This window comes from Indicator indicator, chromosome 10 (genome assembly GCF_027791375.1).
Source record: "Indicator indicator isolate 239-I01 chromosome 10, UM_Iind_1.1, whole genome shotgun sequence".
In the NCBI taxonomy this organism is placed as follows: domain Eukaryota; kingdom Metazoa; phylum Chordata; class Aves; order Piciformes; family Indicatoridae; genus Indicator; species Indicator indicator.
Genome location: NC_072019.1, coordinates 1,075,655 through 1,095,737, shown reverse-complemented (window position 1 = coordinate 1,095,737; position 20,083 = coordinate 1,075,655). Strand labels below are relative to the sequence as shown.

Genomic DNA, 20,083 nt, shown 5'->3' with positions numbered 1-20,083 from the left:
GCAAGTAGCAGCTGCAGGTGGATGTGAAGCTGCTTAAGTGGCCATTGTGTCTCCTACAGTCGGCTTGGGAAGGGGGAAAAAAATAAAATGAAACAGCTGTCAGAGCTTTGAGAGAGTCAATAAGATTAAAAGTAGTGAGCTCTGAGCTCCAAAGTGTACTAAAGCTTTATTTAGATGCATTTCTGGCTGGGAAGAAGAGATGTGACAATAATAAATTACAGATTTACTTTTATGTCAACTCTTGTACAAGCACAAGGGACAAATGCACAGAAATGAGTAGGATTCTTTTTTCCTCTTAGGATCAAGCGCCCTTGATTTCAGGACAGGTGACTGAGAGAACAAGGCCAAGGTTTTCAGAAAAAAAAGGAACCTTGAGGTTAAGCTTTGAATGCATGAATGCAAACAGCTTGTCTAAAAGCACTGCCACCAACTCACCTAAAAAACAAGCAGTACTGCAAAGCACACAGGCCTCCTACCTGCTGGTGGAGAAGGAACCCATCCTGACAGTGTGCCTGGAGCCGTAAAGCAAGCCAGGTACCTCCTTGGAAGTTACTGTCCCCAAAATCCACTCTGAAAGGTTCAGTAAAACATGCTAATAGTGTTTCAGGTAGAGCTGCTCTAAAATACAGCCACTGGCTGTGGTTAATACGGCCTCTGTCAGCCAGAATTAGCTGAGACCCAAGACACTGCCCTTGAGGAGAACAATGCTCACCACTTGCAAGAGTCTCAAACGCAGTACAGGTTAGGAGGTGATCTGCTGGAGAGCAGCCCTGAGGAGAAGCACCTGGGAGTCCTGGTGGAGAACAAGTTAGCTATGGGACAGCAATGTGCCCTGGTGGCCAAGAGGGCCAACAGTATCCTGGGGAGCATTGAGAGGAGTGTGTCCAGCAGATCCAGGGAAGTTCTCCTCCCCCTCTACTCTGCCCTGATGAGACCTCACCTGCAATATTGCATCCAGTGCTGGAATCCCCAATTCAAGAGGGACAGGGATCTGCTGGAGAGAGTCCAAGGCAGGGCTAGCAGGATGATTGAGGGACTGGAGAACTGCCTGGTGAGGAGAGGCTGAGAGCCCTGGGGCTGTTTAGTCCAGAGAAAAGACTGAGAGGGGATTTAATCAATATTTATCAATATCTGAGGGCTGGGGGTCAAGAGGGAGGGGACAGGCTCTGCTCACTTGCACCCTGGCATAGGACAAGGGGCAATGGATACAAACTCCAGCACAGGAGGTTCCACCTCAACATGAGGAGGAACTTCTTCACTGGGAGGCTCCCAGAGCACTGGAACAGGCTGCCCAGAGAGGTTGTGGAGTCTCCTTCTCTGGAGCCTTTCTGCACCCATCTGGATGTGTTCCTGTGTGTCCTGTGCTGGATTCTATGGTCCTGCTCTGGCAGGGGGGGTTGGACTTGATGATCTCCTGAGGTCCCTTCCAACCTCTAACATCCTGTGTGTGATCCTGGGTGTGTGTGAACCCATCAACCCTGTGGTCACAGGTACCTCAAATCCCACCCATCAGCCCTCCAGCTTTTCACATTCAAAAGATTACAATGATGTTAAACCCTGCAATCAAACATCCCACCTGCCTCTGAGCCCTCCAGGTGTTCCTAGTCTCCCTCCCCGTTTTATTGGGTGTTTTACCAGTGAAAACCTAAGTGCTACACTTATTTCTTAAAAAGGCAGTAAAACATTTACAGTGGCCACAAACCACACTCTTCTCATTGGAATGGGGTTCTTTACAGTTTATTGGTAAATAAAGCTCATCGAAAATTTACTGGGACATAATTCTTCAGCCGCATTTACCGCATGTTTCATTGCCTTGGTCTGTATCCAGCACTTCAGCAAATCATGTGAGTAAAATATTAACAGGAGTTATTGATTACACTTTTAACTGATCCTGTCACTCGGGCAAACATTCTGCATCTCGTCAAAGGAAGGGAAAACAGCAGATTTTGGGAAGCAAGAGGGGGAAAAAAAAACAACGAAACACCAAAACTTTCACCCACGCTTACTTCAAACCCCAGAGTTCTGCACACAAACCAGGAGACAGCACTCAAGCTTTTAATGTTTGTCTCTTCCCTAAGGAGATGGAGTCTTTTAGGATACATAAGCCCCACGAAAAATGTCAGGCTGGGTAATTTATTTTCAGTTACAGTTTTTTGTGTGCGCTTGAAATCAGTTTGCTGATTTAGCAACTGGTACAAAGAGTCTCTCTTCCCTCACACAGTTCAGCACTCGATTCAGCAATCTGCACAGCAAGTTGCATCTGCAAATGAAGAATAAATACTTATCTTTTTCATCTCTTTGTGTTCTGTAAGCTTAACACTGACTATTCAAAGTCTGACCAACCTGCACAGAGTGCTCAGAAGCAAGCAAGATTCTTTCATAAATCTCCCAGCTCTGCTTATCTGCAGCAGCTTTCCATGGGCATGCCAGCCTTAAACCAGGCTAACTAGGGGCTTTGGGACCAACACAGTTAGATCCTGCTGGGAAGAGGAGAACTGATGCTCAGGGATGGAGTCTTTCCTCCTTCCAACACAAGAGAGAGGACACTGCCCTCCAGGAACAATCCCCTGGATCTCCACCACGGCCTCCACAGGCACTTACCCAGAAGCAAGCAGCCTCAGATCTCCTGCTATGATGAGTGACAAATAAAGCAATGTAAGAAAATACATGACCAAAAAGTGAATGCAAACACTGGGGGTTAGTCTTACTTCCTACTGTTACAGCAGATCCATGCTTTCTAATAATCTAAATCTGCTAAGCCCATGGCAAATCCATCAGCAGGAAATTAAATCCTACATTTAACTAAATAAGAACTACACATAAAAGCCATTAGCCTTATCCCTCTTTGCAGTCTTCCTGTCCATGTCCTCCGTTGCTCCCTCTGATGGATGTTTCTCTTGATCTCTCTGGGTTTCCTCCCCCTATCTAGGCATCTGGGCCCAGCCAACCATGCATTTCCCAAAAGCTGCTCTTGTGGCCTTGCTAGTTCTTCAATTTCTTTTTGCATGAAAAGCTCCACTGACAGCTGCTCAGTGCTCCAGATGGAGGTTTGCAAATACAAAGTGAGCACAGAAATGCTTTGGGACTGGGGAAGGGGCAGGGAATGTGCTGACTGAGGAAATACACCGGCACTGCACCATCCCCCCTACCACTCCTCCACTTCCTGCAGCCCAGCCAGCCTGGATAATTAGCTGCTCTCTACACCGACATCTTCATCTTAGCAGAAAGCCTTGAGAACTTGAATAAACAGCAGAAATAGCAAAGATGCAATGTGAAGAGTTTGCTTTACAAAAACAAAACCAAAAAAAAAGAGCTTTTGGCAAGAGTTCAGAGGGTTCTTTGGTGAGAGCTCAGCTGTCCCTTTGCCACATGTTCTATGTTGAAGACAGCAGAAACACAACCTGGCCCTGCACTGGTGCAGGAGGGAACACAGCAGGCCAGGAGGCAGTGCAACCCACCAGTGCTCCTCTCTGATCACACTGTGCAGAAACAATGAGACTTTCTATTTCCCCTCACCCACCTGCCTTCACTTTCATGCAGGTTAGACACACACAGCACAGCCACATTAGCAATAGCTATTAGGGTACTCGGAGCTCCTCTGCCCCTTCCCCCAGGTCATTACCAGGGCTATGGAAAACATTTGGAAGTGCTGCTTTTTTTTTTTTTTTTTTTCCTTTTCCCCAGCAGACAAAATGTAACTCACTCTTGGTTGAAAATACAAAAATAACCCAAACCCAAACCAGAGTGATGTAGGGCTATGTTTCAGCATCAGTCTCTGGAGCTGCTTCCCCTAGTGAAGCCTCAAATCAAAGTGCATCAAAACCCATTCTGTCTTTTATGCATGTAAAACCCTTAGGGAAAAATCTCATGTTATTAGACTCTACAAGGTCTCCAGCAGTGTGCTGGGATGAGCTGGCAGTGACAAAAATTTTGAGTGAATCACAACTCTTGGAACAGAGTGGAAGTCTCTGTATTTTAGCCCCCACCACCCCCACTTGATGGAGTGTCCCAGTCCATTCCTGCCACTACCCCTGAACCTCTCTGCTCTTGCTATCAAGAGCAAACAAACCCAGAGAGCCCCTCCCCAGCAGACTGTGAACCCAAAGGGTGTCTGTTGTGAGTTGCATCCTCCCATCCCCATCAAGGCTATGGGCATAAGACTATGGGAAAGTTAGGAGTAACTGAAGGGAAGGGGGATGCAACTGCTCAGGAGCAAAACACAGAAACAGGGACAAAATGCAGGTGTCTGCATGTTCTTTGCTGTCATTAAGGAGGTCTGATGTGGGCCAGGGATTTCAAAGTCTCAAGTCTGCTACTCAGGCACAAGATGAGCCAAGCATGTAAGCACAGGCAGCAGTATTTATGGAGAGGGCTCTCGTGTGGAAAGAGCATGTTCAAGCTCAGATTAATGGCTCTAAATCTTTCTGGGCCATGCTTTAGAGGCATATGCATGAGCAAGCTCCATCTCATCACACTGGCATCTCAGAGGAGTCTGGCTTGCTTTTAAATGCTAGTGAACACAGAGGATCCCAAGACACAATATCCCAAGTTTCAACAAAAGCTTAGTATGGTGTGAGCATTTATGTGATGAAAACTGAAACTATTAGCATTTGGAGTCAAACGCTCTGCATTCCAGCCTGCGGATGCCAAATGTTTAACACAGGCTGAAATCAAATCCCTTCCTCAAATAGAGGAGTAGATAACATGAAATATTCAGAAAGAGAAAAGCAAACAAACAAACAAGGTCCCTACTTAAATGAGGAGACTTCATCTTTTATAGTTGAATTTGTTTCTAGGAAGAGAAACATTTTTAAAGCTTAACCATTTCACTCAACTTTTTCATCCTTTACAGATCCTCAAAATGTCACCAAAAAATGAGGATTATTTGCCCAGTACTGCATGGAAAAGAACAAAGTTAACAATAAGAAAGCCTCATATTCAGACCACACCTCCGTCATATGGAGCTCCTCTCCTACAGAGACAGACTGAGAGAGTTGGGGTTGTTCAGTCTGGAGAAGTATCCAAGGAGACCTTCTTGTGGCCTTCCAGTATCTGAAAGGGGCTACAAGAAAGCTGGGGAGGGACTTTTTAGGATGTCAAGGAGTGATAGGACTGGGGGGAATGGAGCAAAACTAGAAATAGGTAGATTCAGATTGGATGTTAGGAAGAAATTCTTCCCCACGAGGGTGGTGAGACACTGGCACAGGTTGCCCTGGGAGGTGGTGGAAGCCTCATCCCTGGAGGTTTTTGCAGCCAGGCTGGATGTGGCTGTGAGCAACCTGCTGTAGTGTGAGGTGTCCCTGCCCATGGCAGGGGGTTGAAACTGGATGATCCTTGAGGTCCCTTCCAACCCTAACAAGTTTATGATTTTATGATATGCCTTTTTCTCCTCCAAGATCCTGAATAAACTGCTGCCCAGAGATGGGTATCAGTTAAAATGTCCTATTCATCAAGGGTTTATAGATCACCCAAATCCCCTTGCAAGACTTCTGGTGTCTTCTAGTGCATGTCCCCAAAAGCGGAAACGCTTTAAGACTCATTCCAAGCAATCAAGGCAAGAGCTAGGGACAGGCAGAAACAAATGAAAGACAATAAGGAAACAGAAAGAAACAAAAGAAAACAAGGAGAATGAGTTCCTTCATTTCAGAAGATGTAAGAGGGATAGTTTGAACTACCAGAATCACAGTGTGCAGATGATCCTCCTCGCAACAAATAGGCACATTGGCCCTGAAACCACATCCTGAACAGCAAGCAGTTGTGTTTAATGGTGCAAACCAGACAGGGTGGTGTAGCAATGACTTCAACACACCTGAAATACTTCTATGTAGTCCAACATAAATCAGTCATGAACTTGCATAAGTCAAAGACAATCTTACAGGTTTCCAAGCCCAATTAATAGTCTTACAGCAGGTCCAACTCCTGTGCAGCTATGCCTGACAGATACTTGCACAACCTGGTTTGTGCAGGGTCCAAGAATGGAGACTTCACAGCTCACCAACCTACTCCAATGTTTCTCTGCCCTGGGATTAGGAATTTTTCTTAGCATCATAGTAGAAGCTCTGTGTTGTGATTTACATGCAGGTCCCATGGGAAAAACAAAAAATAATTCAATAGCTCTTTCCTCCAAAGAAAGCTTCTTTATATTCAAAGAATCAGATACTTCACTTTAGTCTTTCCATTCTCAAAGCCCTTCAAAGACCTTACATTCCAGATTCAACATGAGTTTCATTTTGCTCTTCTGGACTCTCCCCAATTTCTCTATTGCATTGTGATGCTAAACTGGATGTAAAGAAAGAGCAACTGCACCTTGCTGTATCAAAGCTCCATCTAACCCAGCACTATCTCCAACAGTCTCCAACAGCAGACAGCGAGGGAATAAGTTCAGGACAAGAAAAACACTTAATAATACCTCACTAGAAGACACGACTTTCTAAACTCCAGTAGCTAGCAGCTAAAGGCTTTCCTAATTAGAGATTACTTTTCTATATTTCTTGCTGAAGAATGATATATTTTTTTTTAAATTCACTAATTTGTCCAATAATTCTCACTGGGTTCAGCCATTACGAAAACCAAGGAGTAGCAGAAGAACTATAAACAACAAAAAAAAGTATCCTCCTGCTCCAGTAAAATACCCCTCTTCATTCTCTCCTCTTCTCCTGCAAAGAGTTCTATGCTAGGCAAATTTCCTGGCAGAGAAACCCTTTCACAACCTGGGAGGGACATCATCACTTCCCCTCCCTGTGCCAGAACCGCACAAAGCATTCCAGGAAGGGATGGGACTAATTTGTTTTGGGTTCTTCTGATTTTCTACCAACTGTTAGGATTCAGTTCAGCATTTCTGAACATTTCCACAGAGCCATAGTTATAATCCCCAGAGCTCATTCACATCAGCCATGACAGTCAGACCAGAAAAAGCACGCAGGATGGCGACTCTCCCTTCAGATTCATTTGGGTAGATTTACCCCTGTGCAATTTTATCCCACGTTTGACCACTTCACTACTCAGCACAAGGACTCTCAACAATCCTGCGCTGCTGTCCTTCAGGATTTAGTCCCATCTTGGGCACCATCCCCTCGGACACCTGGCTCTGCACCTCCTTTCCCAGCGCAGTCATACCCAGGCTGAGCAGCAGCACAGGCCGTGAGGCTCCGTGAGGCAAGCCCACCCCAGCCACCTCCTCCCCGCTTCCTGCTCTGCTGTTTGCTCAAGAGTAAGAGGAAAGCCAGCCACGTGGGCAGTTTATTTTTGTTGAGAAGCTCTTCAGGGGCTGCACCAAATGCCATTTGTAAACGCAAGGAGGCGACGTCACTTCAGCCTCCCTTGCCCACATGCTCCCTGGTCCCTTCCAAAGAGCCCCGGCAGATTTGTAGCCTCGTGATTCCTCCCTGCAAAAGCTGCCCCCCAGCACATCGTGTTTAATCGTTTGCCCTCCATTCTGCTCTTCAGAACAGTCTCTACTCAGTCGTCTGGCACAGACAGCAGGCCTGCTGGTAACAACAGACATCCTTACTCTGTGCATTACCACTTTGTTTTTCCATGAAGTACAAGGTGGCAGGCACAAGAGCTGCACCGAGCTGTCCCGTCCCTCAGCTGAGCGTGCTGGTGAGAGTCAAGATAATTTCCAGATGTCTCGGTATCACAAGATACAAAGCTAGAGATAATGACCACTTTAGTTACTGCTGTATCTTCCCTTCTGTTTGACTATAAAAATATTACAGAAGGAGGGATTTGATAAGCTTATTTCTCCAGGGAGAAGACTGAAGGGGGCAGAAAAATACAGTTGATAGAGGAGCCAGCATTCAGCAACCATCCTGAATGTGGGGAGAAAAAAAAAAAAGACAGACTACAGGCAGAAAGCATCACATAAGCAGAAACACTGTTCAAAGGAAGGGTTGATATAAAGAGGATTGATGTGAGAGTCATCTGACCCCCAGCATTCCAAAAAATGCTGTCATGCAGTGTTACAAAACAATTCTGTTCCAGGGCACGTAGAAGAGGGGGCACTTATGATAAGCCATCCTTTTAACAGCACATTGAGATGCACTGCATTCCTTACCCACAGTCATAAACTCAAATGACACTCACTGAATCTCAGAAACACTGGAACTTGACCAACCATCACTCAAATCCAATCAGTGCATCTATTTCAAAGTACAATGAAGAAGAATTCATCGGTTCGTCCTTTTGGACTTCCTTTCCAAAATGCAAGCACAAAACCATTTGAATGTGGCTCTTACATAATACTTAACAGCACATATATTGTTATAGAGAAGAGGAGTCAGAGCATATCTTGCTCTGGAAATTATGCATTGGAAATTTTATTTTTGGCATCCTAGGTGTGAGTCATCCTGCAATGGTCTTGTCTGGTCTGCCACAAAACCAGCCAAATCTGATGGCACTGGAGACCTGCCTAACCCAGCTCCCCATCACTGACGGTGATCAACAACAAGTGTCTAGAGAAGCCTGCAAGAGAAGGCCACATCTATGGAAATACTTCCTCAGAATATTCCCCCAGCCTGCAATGATTTGTACTCTCAGAACTTGTTATGGTTTTTAAGTTGTATTTGTATACTTGATAATCTTTGATGGATTTCATCTTCCAAGAATGTGCCCAACAGGTTTTAATCCCACATACACTGCTTATATCCACAGTGTCCTGGGGGATGAAGTTCCATACTCTGTGTAAAGCAACAGCTCCCTGTGCCTACCCCTATCCCACTCATCCTAATTAGCTCCTTATCCTCAGAGTGAAAGAGAGCAACTAGCTCTCTACACACTGTTTTCATGACAGACCCTTCTGAACTCAAGCAAACACCTCTTGACTTGACAACCTGTCAACTTTTCAGCTGGTCTTATTACAAATCTTGTCTACCATCACCTCAATTAAAATAAAAACCCAAACAAAAGCAAACAACAAAACCAACCAAGCAAAACTTGAAGCAAAAAACCCCCAAAACCCTCTCCCCTGAGTTAGCAGAGACACAACCCAGTGGTACAGCACTTTTATTACTGCTCTATCTGCCCCAACTGTCTCTCTCCCTTTTTCCTCCATACATAGTTTCCATAGATTCTCTGGTACCCTTTCCTCTTAATGCCTGAATTTTCATTGAATCTTCTCCTTCTGCCAGTGTGTCAATACTCAGATTCACCTTCTGCATCTTGCACCTACCCCCTCCTGGTGCTTCCCAGTGTCTCCCCAGCCCCATGTCAGTGAACACCATGTGTACTTCCTTCATGTCACCTGCTTGCCTCCGCAGCCAGCCTCCCACAGCCAGTCTGTTCCTCCACCAAACCTTGTGCTTAGTCCCTTCTCTCACTTCACAGGTTTCAAATCCTCCTTATTCCTTCCCCCAGCAGGCATTTCAAAGACTTACTCAGTGAAAGATGACAAGCTCTCCCACCCTCTTTTCCCTCTGAATACCTATCTTTATTTCTCTCACTATAACCATTACTGATGCTTTCAGCCTGCTGCCTCTGTCCCCTCTGGGAGCTATCACGATTTCCTCCTCTTCTCTTCTCTCCTCTGTAACCCCTACCCTTTGATGCTTTCCCTTCCAAAAGAACACTTACTTTGTTTCAGCACACTGCCTCTCTGGGAGAGATGCCTGCTTTGTGTTTGAAAGATCACCTGGCATGCTGTGGGCATAAACAGGCAAGCAACTGTAGATCTGACATCGAGACTGCAGCAAGGTTGACACAAAGCAGCAACAGGGAGGCTGCCCTAAAACGGGCTGTAATGAGAGAGCTGAAAAATGAAGGATCTTGCAATGATGTAGAAGGCTACCCAAGGCCTTACCTTCTCACACCACGCAGCCCTTCGGTGAGTCACAAGCTGATGCAGGTGGTCATGGAGAGTCATCAGATCTCTGGACAGCCTCTCGATTTGCCCAGTCAGGCTGTCAGCCCAGGGGCAGCATGGGGGCACCTTTGCCAGCCTGCTGTTCTCCACATGAGCATCCTGGGACTCACAGGTATTTCCCTCTTCAGCCATACTATCTAACACAGTTTCCTAGAGGAAAAAACAACTGAAGTTACTTTTCACAGCAGGACCTAAATTCTTCACTCCCTTCCCCCCACCATCTTCCTGGTAACTCATAACTAGGAATTCACTGCTGCTATCTCAGTATACAGTTGCTCCACAATTCCAGAGTTATTTTAAGAGATAACCTCCTCAGTTCACTGAAGCATATTTCCAAGTTAACAGAAAACTTGTGTTGCTAACCTGGCTTATTTTAGAAAGTGCTTCATGCTGTCAGCTATTTTCCACTGCACTAAACCATGAAGTTACACTCACGGGACAGCAGAGATCATCAGCACTGCTGAAGCTCTGGAGGCATCCCTTCCCCTCAAACTCTTGAGGGTGGATGCACTTCTACAGCTTTTTGTAACAAAGTGATAATGATGAGGCAGGGGACAAGTGCTTGCAGGGTTCAGAAGAGCCTCACCTCACCTGCTGTGTGGCACAGTGAGCTCTAACACCCATGGCACCACTTGTGCCCATGTAAAACTGTACAGATTGAGGAACCCCAAGAGATGCCTGCTCCAGGCTGTCAGCTCTACTTGAACATGACCACCTAGCTGGTTCTAGAATGCCTGCTCCAGGCTGTCAGCTCTACTTGAACATGACCACCTAGCTGGTTCTAGAATTAATTCTGCAGCTGCCTTTGGAGATAGAAACCATTACTTGAAACACTCAAAAACCCACAAATAACTTAAGACTCCTTGAAATGCATGTACCCATGCACCCATACACTGTGGTACCCGCATTCTCTAGTTATGCCAGGGTAGCACAGCATCACTGAAGGACCCAAGCCTCCTTGCTCAAAGAGTATTAAATATTTCTTTCCATACTGTTATCAAGAAGATACTGAATAGGAGAGGTCATAATCTCTTTTAAGGACTTAAATGGCATTCAGAATTATCTTTAGAAATTGGAGAAGGAATTTGAAAACTGTGAGAGGAAATTCTGCAGTGGAGCAGTGTGGTCTACACACAGGCAAGGGAAAAATCAAATGCATAATTACTGGCTCAGCAGCAACACTGCTGGAAGAGAGGTCAGAAAACCAGAAGTCACCAATATCACACTGCTGAAGTCAAGTACCATTTCAGAAAGTGTGAACCAGTTCCTGTGAGAGAAGAGCACCGACTGTAACACTGACACATGGGTGAGGCACCTAAACACAAACGGGAGGGGAAGTCCCACCTGAAAGCAGCCACAAACAGCAGAAGTCTGAATGAATGGCCTGCAAGGAGACATTGAGAGAACTGATTTTGTTTAGCTTAGAAAGGGACTGGGAAGGTAGTGACATGCTAACAGCCTTCATTTATATGGAAGATTGCTATAAGGAGGATGGCAGTAATGCCTCCCCCCTTTCTGTCTTCTCTGAAGATAGTTACAGTATCCCAGTGCATTAGAGTTTGGAAGGGACCTCAAGAGATCATCCAGTCCAAGCCCCCTGCCAGAGCAGCAACACCAAGGGCACTCTGCACAGGAATGCATCCAGGTGGGGTCTGAGAGCCTCCAGAGAAGGAGACTCCACAACCCCCCTGGGCAGCCTGCTCCAGGGCTCTGTCACCCTCACGTAAAGAAGTTTCTCCTCATGTTGAGCTGAAACCTTCCGTGTTCCCTTATGTTCACCTATGTTCAGGTTAAAAACTCTGGCTTAATTCACAGCAAGAGGGTTTTAGGCTCATACAAGGAAAACAAACAAACAAACTTTGTAAGATAGCTATGAATGACCAAAGACACCCTAGAAAACTGCCTGCCTGAGCAAGCATCAGCACTGCAAATGGGCACAAAGCAGCACTGAGAGGAGCAGCTGGTGCTGAGCAAAGGCCCAGGGCATGGCAATGCAGGCACGCTCTGCACACTGAGCAGTTAGCAAACTGCAGGTTAATAAAACAGCTGCTTTGTGTTTCTTGGGAGGCTGTGCATGTGTTGTTTTGGGGTTTTAATCCAAAATTCATTAAATGATATGACTCAGTCACTACAGTTGCTGCAGTTATGTCATGCTCCTGCCCACAACCCTCAGGAAGACCAGGCAGCAGCTATGCAAGCATCATCTCATCCATCAGGTCAGCAATGCAAAACAGGTGAAGTGGAAAGAGAAAACTACTGTAACCTCCAACTACAGCTCATTCCCATGCATCCTCCAGCATGTGGGAACAACCATCAGCAGCAAAAGGAAAGAAAAGCCTCTGGAACAATTTCAAGAGATTCATAGAATACCAGGTTGAAAGGGACCTCAAGGACCACCTAAGCCCAACCTTTCAGGGTAAGAATAGAGTTTAAATGAGATGGCTCAGCACCCTGTCATGCTTGTGCTGGTCAGGTCTTTCACAAGGAGCAGGGAGGGGATTGTCCTCTTGCACTCAGCTCTGGTGAGGCCACACCAGTATTACGTCCAGTTTTGAGAATCTCAATACAAGAGGGACATGGAGGTGCTGGAGCCAGGGCAGAGGAGGGCAAGGAAGCTGGGAAGGGCCTGGACAATAAATCTGATGAGGAGTGACTGAAGGAGCTGGGGATGGTTAGTGTGAAAAAGAGGAGGGTGAGGGCAGACCTCATTGCTGTCTGCAACTCCCTGAAAGGACATTGTAGAGAGGCTGCTGCTGGTCTCTTCTCACAGGTAATTAGTGATAGAACAAGAGGGAATGGCCTCAAGCTGCCCCTGGGTAGGTTTAGACTGGACAGGAGGAAACATTTTTTCATGGCAAGAGTGGTCAGGGATTAGAATGTGCTGCTCAGGGAGGTGGTGGAGTCCCCAAGCCTGGCTGTGTTTCAAGGTGGTTTGGATGTGGTGCTTGGGGCTATGGTTTAGGGGTGAGCCTTGTAGAGTAGGGTTCTGGGTTGGACTTGGTGATGCTGAGGGTCTTTTCCAACCTGAATGTTTCTGTGATTCTGATTTAGGACTTAATGTCACGAAGCACACTAAGACTCCCCATTCAGCCTCAGAGGCAAAGGGTTGGTGGATGTCCAGAACACTTGAACTTCTATTTTGCCTACTCAGAGCCAGGCTTATGCTAGTGTTGATGCTCCCTCCCCACATAACCACGTGATGGCAATTAACAGGCAGTTTGCTGATTCTCAAAATCTTGTGAACTCATACAGCTAATGTGGTGCTCTAAAGAGTTCTTGTCAGCAACTGTGAATGGGCAAAAGTTGTAGAGAGAAGGGAGATGGATGGTAGTGTTTACACTCGCTTGAAAAATCATCAGATGCACAGAGAAAGGCTTATTGATTTCCTTATGATCACTCAATGCACTTCAAGGGGAAATCAGCAATTCCAACACGCTATTTGGCTGGGGAAAACGATGTTGTTTTCAGTGTCAGCTGCTTGCAAATTTAGTTGTTCTCAAGTCTGCAATAAAGCTTAGAGGTCCTCTTCTGAAAAGCCATTTAATTGTAAGAAAATGTACAATTGACATGTTTAAAAACGATTAGAGAGCTAAGATCAGATATTTTCATTTGGGTTAGCTATAGGAAATTCTGCCACTCTGCCCTGAATCAGCTCAGCTTAGCTGGGTTGGATCTTACTGAAGGAAGCACAGAGCTCACAGAAACATTCAGGTTGGAAAAGACCCTCAGCATCACCAAGTCCAACCCCGAACCCTACTCTGCAAGGCTCACCCCTAAACCATAGCCCCAAGCACCACATCCAAACCACCTTGAAACACAGCCAAGCTTGGGAACTCCACCACCTCCCTAGGCAGCACATTCCATGTTTTCTAATGTTCAGTCTAAACCTCCCCAATGTCAGCTTGAGGCCATTCCCTCTTGTTCTATCACTAATTACCTGGGAAAAGAGACCAGCAGCAGCCTCTCTACAATGTCCTTTCAGGCAGTTGCAGAGAACAATGAGGTCTCCTCTCAGCCTCCTCTTTTTCACACTAACCATCCCCAGCTCCTTCAGTCACTCCTCATCAGATTTATTGTCCAGGCCCTTCCCAGCTTCCTTGCCCTCCTCTGCCCTGGCTCCAGCACCTCCACATCTCTCTTGTATTGAGGTGCCCAAAACTGGACACAACACTCAAGGTGTGGCCTCCCCAGAGCTGAGTCCCAAGGGACAATCCCCTGCCTGCTCCTGCTGGACACAGCATTTCTAATGCCAGCCAGGATGCCTTTGGCTTTCTTGGCCACCTGGGCACACTGCTGGCTCATGTTCAGCTGCCTGTCCATTAGAACCCCCAGGTCCCTTTCTGCCAGGCAGCTTTCCAGCCACACTGCCCCAGCATTGCTTGGGGTTGTTGTGACCCAAGTGCAGCACCTGGTGTTTGGCCTTGTTGCAGCCAATGAAGGAAGGATGAAGGAAGGGAGAATTAACGAAACACTCCTTTTTTTTTTTTTTCTTTTTTTTTTTTCTGATGTGTTGTTAAACTTTTGGTTTGCAACATCTATTTTTGTGGGAAGGGGCCTTTGTAAGTGGTCAGCTATGTTAGAGTCAAGAAAGCTGTACCCTTCAAAATCAGTTTGATTCATTACCATCCACTGCCAATAAACTGGTTCCAGTTGCTTCCACTCCAGAAAGGCTTCTAGTTGCATGGTTTCAGACTCCAGAAGCTGTAACAGCTAGAGGAAAAGAGACAAAGGAAAGGAAATTAGGTGGCATGGATCACTTGTGAACTGAACAAAATGTGTGTTTGGTCTGAAGTACAAAGAGTGCCAGTGTTACACAGGACCACACTGTGTTACTTCACAAGGAATGTTGTAAAACCTGCAGAACCATGTGAAACACTTTCCCCAGCATCACTGACTTATTCCTCACCCCAAACATCATCAGCTGTTGTGTATATCACTGTGAGTTTCCATGTTGTTTTGAGGGAACAATGAGGCATCTGAATCAACTGATGCATGGCCTGGATGCATGAGCATCTTCAAATCATCCATGCTTTTTGACTACCAAAATGAGATGTTTCTCTGAGAGTGTTTTTTTAATCTCTCCATTACACTCATATTTATCAAGGCTGTAAGGTCTAAACATCTTGTTTTCCCAGCCATCTATGGCCTTCTCTCAGATAAAACTTACACAGTTGGTCTTTGAGCCAATCTCCTCATATTCAATACTAATGATCTCAACTGTGGGGTACAGCTATCTCCATTAGTCCAGTGTACCTCCTTCTCATGCTGCTCCCACACCTGTAGAATACTCACATCTCCAGTATCTCCAGTGCTCTTTGCCTTCTCCCCCAAAATCTTCCATCCCTTACTTAGATCACTCAGACTGAGATCATCTCTGATCCTCTAAAATGCTTTCACTGCGACGGTGACGGAGCCCTGGAACAGGCTGCCCAGGGGGACTGTGGAGCCTCCTTCTCTGGAGATGACTGTGGAGCCTTCTTCTCTGGAGATATCCAGAACTTGCCTGGATGTGTTCCTGTGTGATCTGCTCTAGGTAACTCTGCTCTTGCAGGGGGGTTGGACTGGATGAGCTTTCAAGGTCCCTTCCAGCCCCTAACATTCTGTGATTCTATGAAATCAGCATGGAAGAAAACCCTCTAAAATCCATGTACTATAGAAACTGCCTGATCTGCTGCATGAGGAATCCTTCCCTTTACCTGAGAGCACCTGACAGACAGGTTATCTTTTAGGTATACAAATGATGCATCTTTTACCATAAATATATATAACACCCATGGATGCACACATGTACATGGAAACATTTATACATGAGTAAACCAAGCTCTTGGAAAAAACTATGGAGGAACACAATAGGCACACACCAGAGCTCAGCAGCCTTCACCTTTTCAGTACTGGCCATATTTTTGAAATGAACAAATTTTGACACCAATCTGACACCAAAGACAATGTTTTAAGATGACACAGTGTTGAAGAGAGCAAGGACCAGATCAGAACCAGTCCAACTCACCTTATATAGACAAGGATATTCTGCTAGCTTTGTTTGCTTTAGTTACTAACTACACAACATAGAATTTGAGTAACTGCAAAACATAAGTTGCCTTTGCAATTTTATTCTGCAGATATAGCTTGAAGATAAAGAAATCAAAGGCAAGAACACACTTTGCAAGAGTAACTGCTGGAAATTATGAGCAGTTTGCTCTAAAACACTGCTGGATTCAAACTACAATTATTACACATTTGTTGGCACAACTGACACTTGGCATTGTGCTTAATGACTCTGCCAGCTTCAAGCTCAGCTGGCATATGAAAGGTGGAAGAATGGGGTACTAGCTCCTCTTTTCTTTCCTCCTTTTTGTCATAGGTATATCTACAGCACAAACGGCTGACACTACAGGATCTGATGCTGGCAATAACATCCAGTTGAAAACTTAATTAAACATTCAGGCAACAGCTGAGTTACTTTCTTTTGAAGTCGCTTTGCAATGCGGGCATGAGCTGCATGTGGGTGCAGCAGGAACACACCTTGTGAGAGCCAGAGAGGACTGAGGTTGGAATGGGGGGGGAGCTTTTCATTTTAAGCCTTAAAAAAACCAAACCAAACCAACAAAAAAAGAAAACAAACAAAACAAAACAAAAAAAACCCACACCAAAACTCACATCTACCATCTTGAGCTTGAGTCTCACTAGAGGAGCTCCTGAATGTTAAGCAAGCCATATGCCACTTGCTTCCATACCACAACTGCAAGGGTACAGTTCTGAAATGTCAGCAAACCTGTAAGTCCTCTGTTGCAGATAACTGACCTGAACAGACAAAGCTTTCTAGCCAGTATCCTGATCTCAAGCCTTTCAGGATCTTCTGCATTATGGGATTTTTTTTTTCCTTTCAATTTTTCTACTTTTTTTTTTTTTTTCCTTAACTGCTCCATTAGTTACACAAAGCTTGAATAGCTCATTTGAAAGCATTCATCTCCCTCACCTACTTATGCCATCCTTACCTTCACTAGGGCATTTCCACCCACAGAAATACCAGGCCAGCAACTGTGTGCTAGGTTGTTTCAGCTATAAATCAGTGAAAGGATGACTCCACTGCTCATCCTAGGAGGACAGTTTTCAAACTAGCTGGAATGCAGCATGACAGCATTAGGCAGCCTACAACAGCCAGCATTTGAGTTTGTGGCCCAAGGGACCAAAGCCACTGCTCCTGGATGCCAATATCCTCTGCCATCCTTTATATGGGTCTTGCAAGACTCTAACGTTACTGCATCAAGGAGAATAAAGCAGAAGACAATAAAAATGAAAGTACTACAAATATTCTTGAGATGCCTTAGTAAAAGCCATGAAAAGAAATAAACATTCAAGGCAGGGCTAGGATAACAGACTGTATGAATCTGGTCCCAAGGACAGCCCCCACATGCCCCAGGGGTGAGAGGCTATCACTCACAGCTGCACTTAGCAAATGAACAGCTCTCTGCACCAGCCAGCTTCTTTGCCCAGCCTCAGCCCTGACTCAAGCTTCCCAGGAGCATTTGCTGTTAGCTAAACTACACATTGTGTGACTTTAAGGCCAAGGCCTTACATTTTCTTAGGTCACTCATGGCAGGCACACCACAGCTGGTATTCCAGCTCTGTTAGCAGCTGGGGAAACCAAACCCCAAACTGTACCTCTGCACTTCCCCAAATACAGTACCTTTGCTTTCTCATTTAGTACCAAAACCAGTTCAACACAGAGATGCCTTTATATGCAATGAACAGTTCCACTGCTGCTGCTACAAAAACCTCTCAAAATATGAAAAAAAAATTCTCGAACTGCCTGCTCATTCTCAATGACCTAAGGACCCAGATGCTGCCAGGCCTCCTAATGAAATTTAAAGACTAACATCTGCACTAATTTTGTCTCATGAGCAAAGCGAAGCAGCAAGTCAAAAATGTGTCTCATGTGGACATCTAAGTGATGCTTAGGGGTAATATGTGAAAATTGTCTTTCCCTCCACACAAAATTAAGACAACGAAATCCATTCCTTTCATTCATCTGGAGAAGTTATTGCTATAAAATACTTACTCTGAAAGAAAAAGTAATGACAAATTCAAGCTGCTAATCTCTGCAGCAATTCCATAATGAATGCTGAGAGCAAACACTTTGCAGTAACAACTTCTCTAAGCCGTTGTAAAGCAAAGCTGCTGCTTTGCTACACAGGCTAAGCTGTGCTTAACTGAGCTGCCTCCGAGCAGGCTGCCAGGAAACCTCAGAGTGATGCAGAAGAATGCAAACTCTGTAAAGAGCAAGCCCTGATTCCTCTGACATGTGGCTGTGATTTCCAAAGCCAAGCATCCAGCACAGCTCACAGCACTCAGGAAACTTTAGGAACCTCAGCTGCAGAAACCCTAAGGTGCTTTTGGATAAGGACCAAGAGGCCAAAGTTGAGTCCTCTTTTGTATCCACAAATCAGACTTGCAACAAAAAATCATTATTTAAGCGTACTTGTAATTACTTTTTCTGTTGAGATATTCATCTTTTTTCAGATTATTTACTATCATATTGCCAAAGTCATTGATGTCTGTAGCCTGTTACAGCAATCAATAGTTAATAATTTGCAGCATCATGCATCCTTTTCACAGGCTCGGTTCCAGACAGCTCCCCTCAGCAAGCATTTAATCTCTGATGCCCACAGATCATAATTCAACTACCACATCACTGGCAAAAGCATTTTTAATAAAAAATTGCTCTGCCTAAATATTCAGAAAATCATCCTATTGTTAGAGAGACAAAAACAATGTCTTTCAGCAATAAATTATTGGCTCAGAGACAAAATGTTGCTGATTCATCACCATTCCACGTAGGACTATGGAGAGAAAACTTGCACTGGACTCCAGATTGCTGCAAACCTCACTGCAGACGCTGACAACACTGAAGTATGGCTTTACAGTAACACACTACCACACTACATTGGAGGTTGGAAGGGCCCTCAAGAGATCATGCAGTCCAAGCCCCCTGCCAAAGCAGCATCACTTCGGGTAATCTGCACAGGAATGCATCCAGGTGGGTTCTGAATGTGTCCAGAGAAGGAGACTCCACAACCTCTCTGGGCAGCCTGCTCCAGGGCTCTGTCACCCTCGCTGTAAAGAAGTTTCTCCTCATGTTGAGGTGAAACCTTCCCTGTTCCAGTTTGTCTCCATCGTTCCTTGGCTTATTCCTGTGTACCACCCAAAAGAGCCTGGCCCCCTCCACTTGACCCCCACCCCTCAGCTATTGATAGACATTGATCAGATCCCCTCTCAGCCTTCTCCTCTCCAGACTAAACAGCCCCAGGGCTCTCAGTCTCTCTTCACAGAGGAGATGCTCAAGTCCCCTAAGCATCCTCCTGGCTCTCCCTTGGACTCTCTCCAGCAGGTCTCTGTCTCTCTTGTACTGGGCACCCAGAACTGGACACAGGATTGCAGGTGTGGTCTCAGCAGGGCAGAGTAGAGGAGGAGAAGAACCTCCCTAGCCCTGCTGGCCACACTTTTCTTGCTGCAGGATATATTAAAATGGGGAGGTGGGGGGGAACAATCAGGAAAAAGAAGACTGAAGGAAGAGTTTTACACTTTAACAGCCAAGATCAAAATGTGTAAGAATGGAAAAGGTACACTTCAACAAAAGTACAATGTCATACCTGAAGAGCCAAATTTTCAGGCAGTACTAAATACATTTAGCTACATATAGGCTCATTTAAAGCACATCCAAAAGGCACCACGAAAAAAAATTAAATAAATAAAAATTTAAAAAAAGATCACAATTTACTTCAGAGAAACCTCATCCAGAGGATTTCAAAGAAAAGCACCAAATTGTATCACAGTACTGCCTGACAGCTGTTCACAGAGCACTGCCAGCCAGAACCCCCACGTAGCTGACGTCAAAAAGAGACCATCATTCATCTGCTTTTGTTCACTGTTTCTCTGCACAGAAGAGAGCATTAGCCATACTCATTTTTTTCTTCCCCCCCTCCACACTTGCCCATTTTCCTCTCTTTTTAACAGACCCCAAACCCACACATAGATATCAACAAGAACAAGCAGCTTCTGGCTCGTGTTTTAAACTCCTCTGAGTTCAGAGCTGAACACACATCCTGATTCCTGTCTGTTTCCACACTGGATGTTACCATACCATGAAAAAGTGCTAGTCATAGGAGGAGCAGTTCTTCCCTTTGTTGTGTGCATGTTATGACCACCAGCTTCAGCAGGGGAACT

General features: G+C 45.3%; 1 protein-coding gene across 1 annotated transcript in view; it reads right to left on the bottom strand.

Annotated features, from left to right (window-relative positions):
- Nucleotides 1-20,083, bottom strand: part of TEDC1 (tubulin epsilon and delta complex 1) — an 88,518-nt gene that overhangs the window by 18,233 nt on the left and 50,202 nt on the right. Inside the window, exons 6-7 of the mRNA XM_054384190.1 lie at nucleotides 14,483-14,569; nucleotides 9,797-10,009 (exon numbers count right to left, since the gene is read on the bottom strand). Of these exons, the coding sequence (XP_054240165.1) occupies nucleotides 9,797-10,009; nucleotides 14,483-14,569 (300 nt within the window). The remainder of the gene's footprint in view (nucleotides 1-9,796; nucleotides 10,010-14,482; nucleotides 14,570-20,083) is intronic.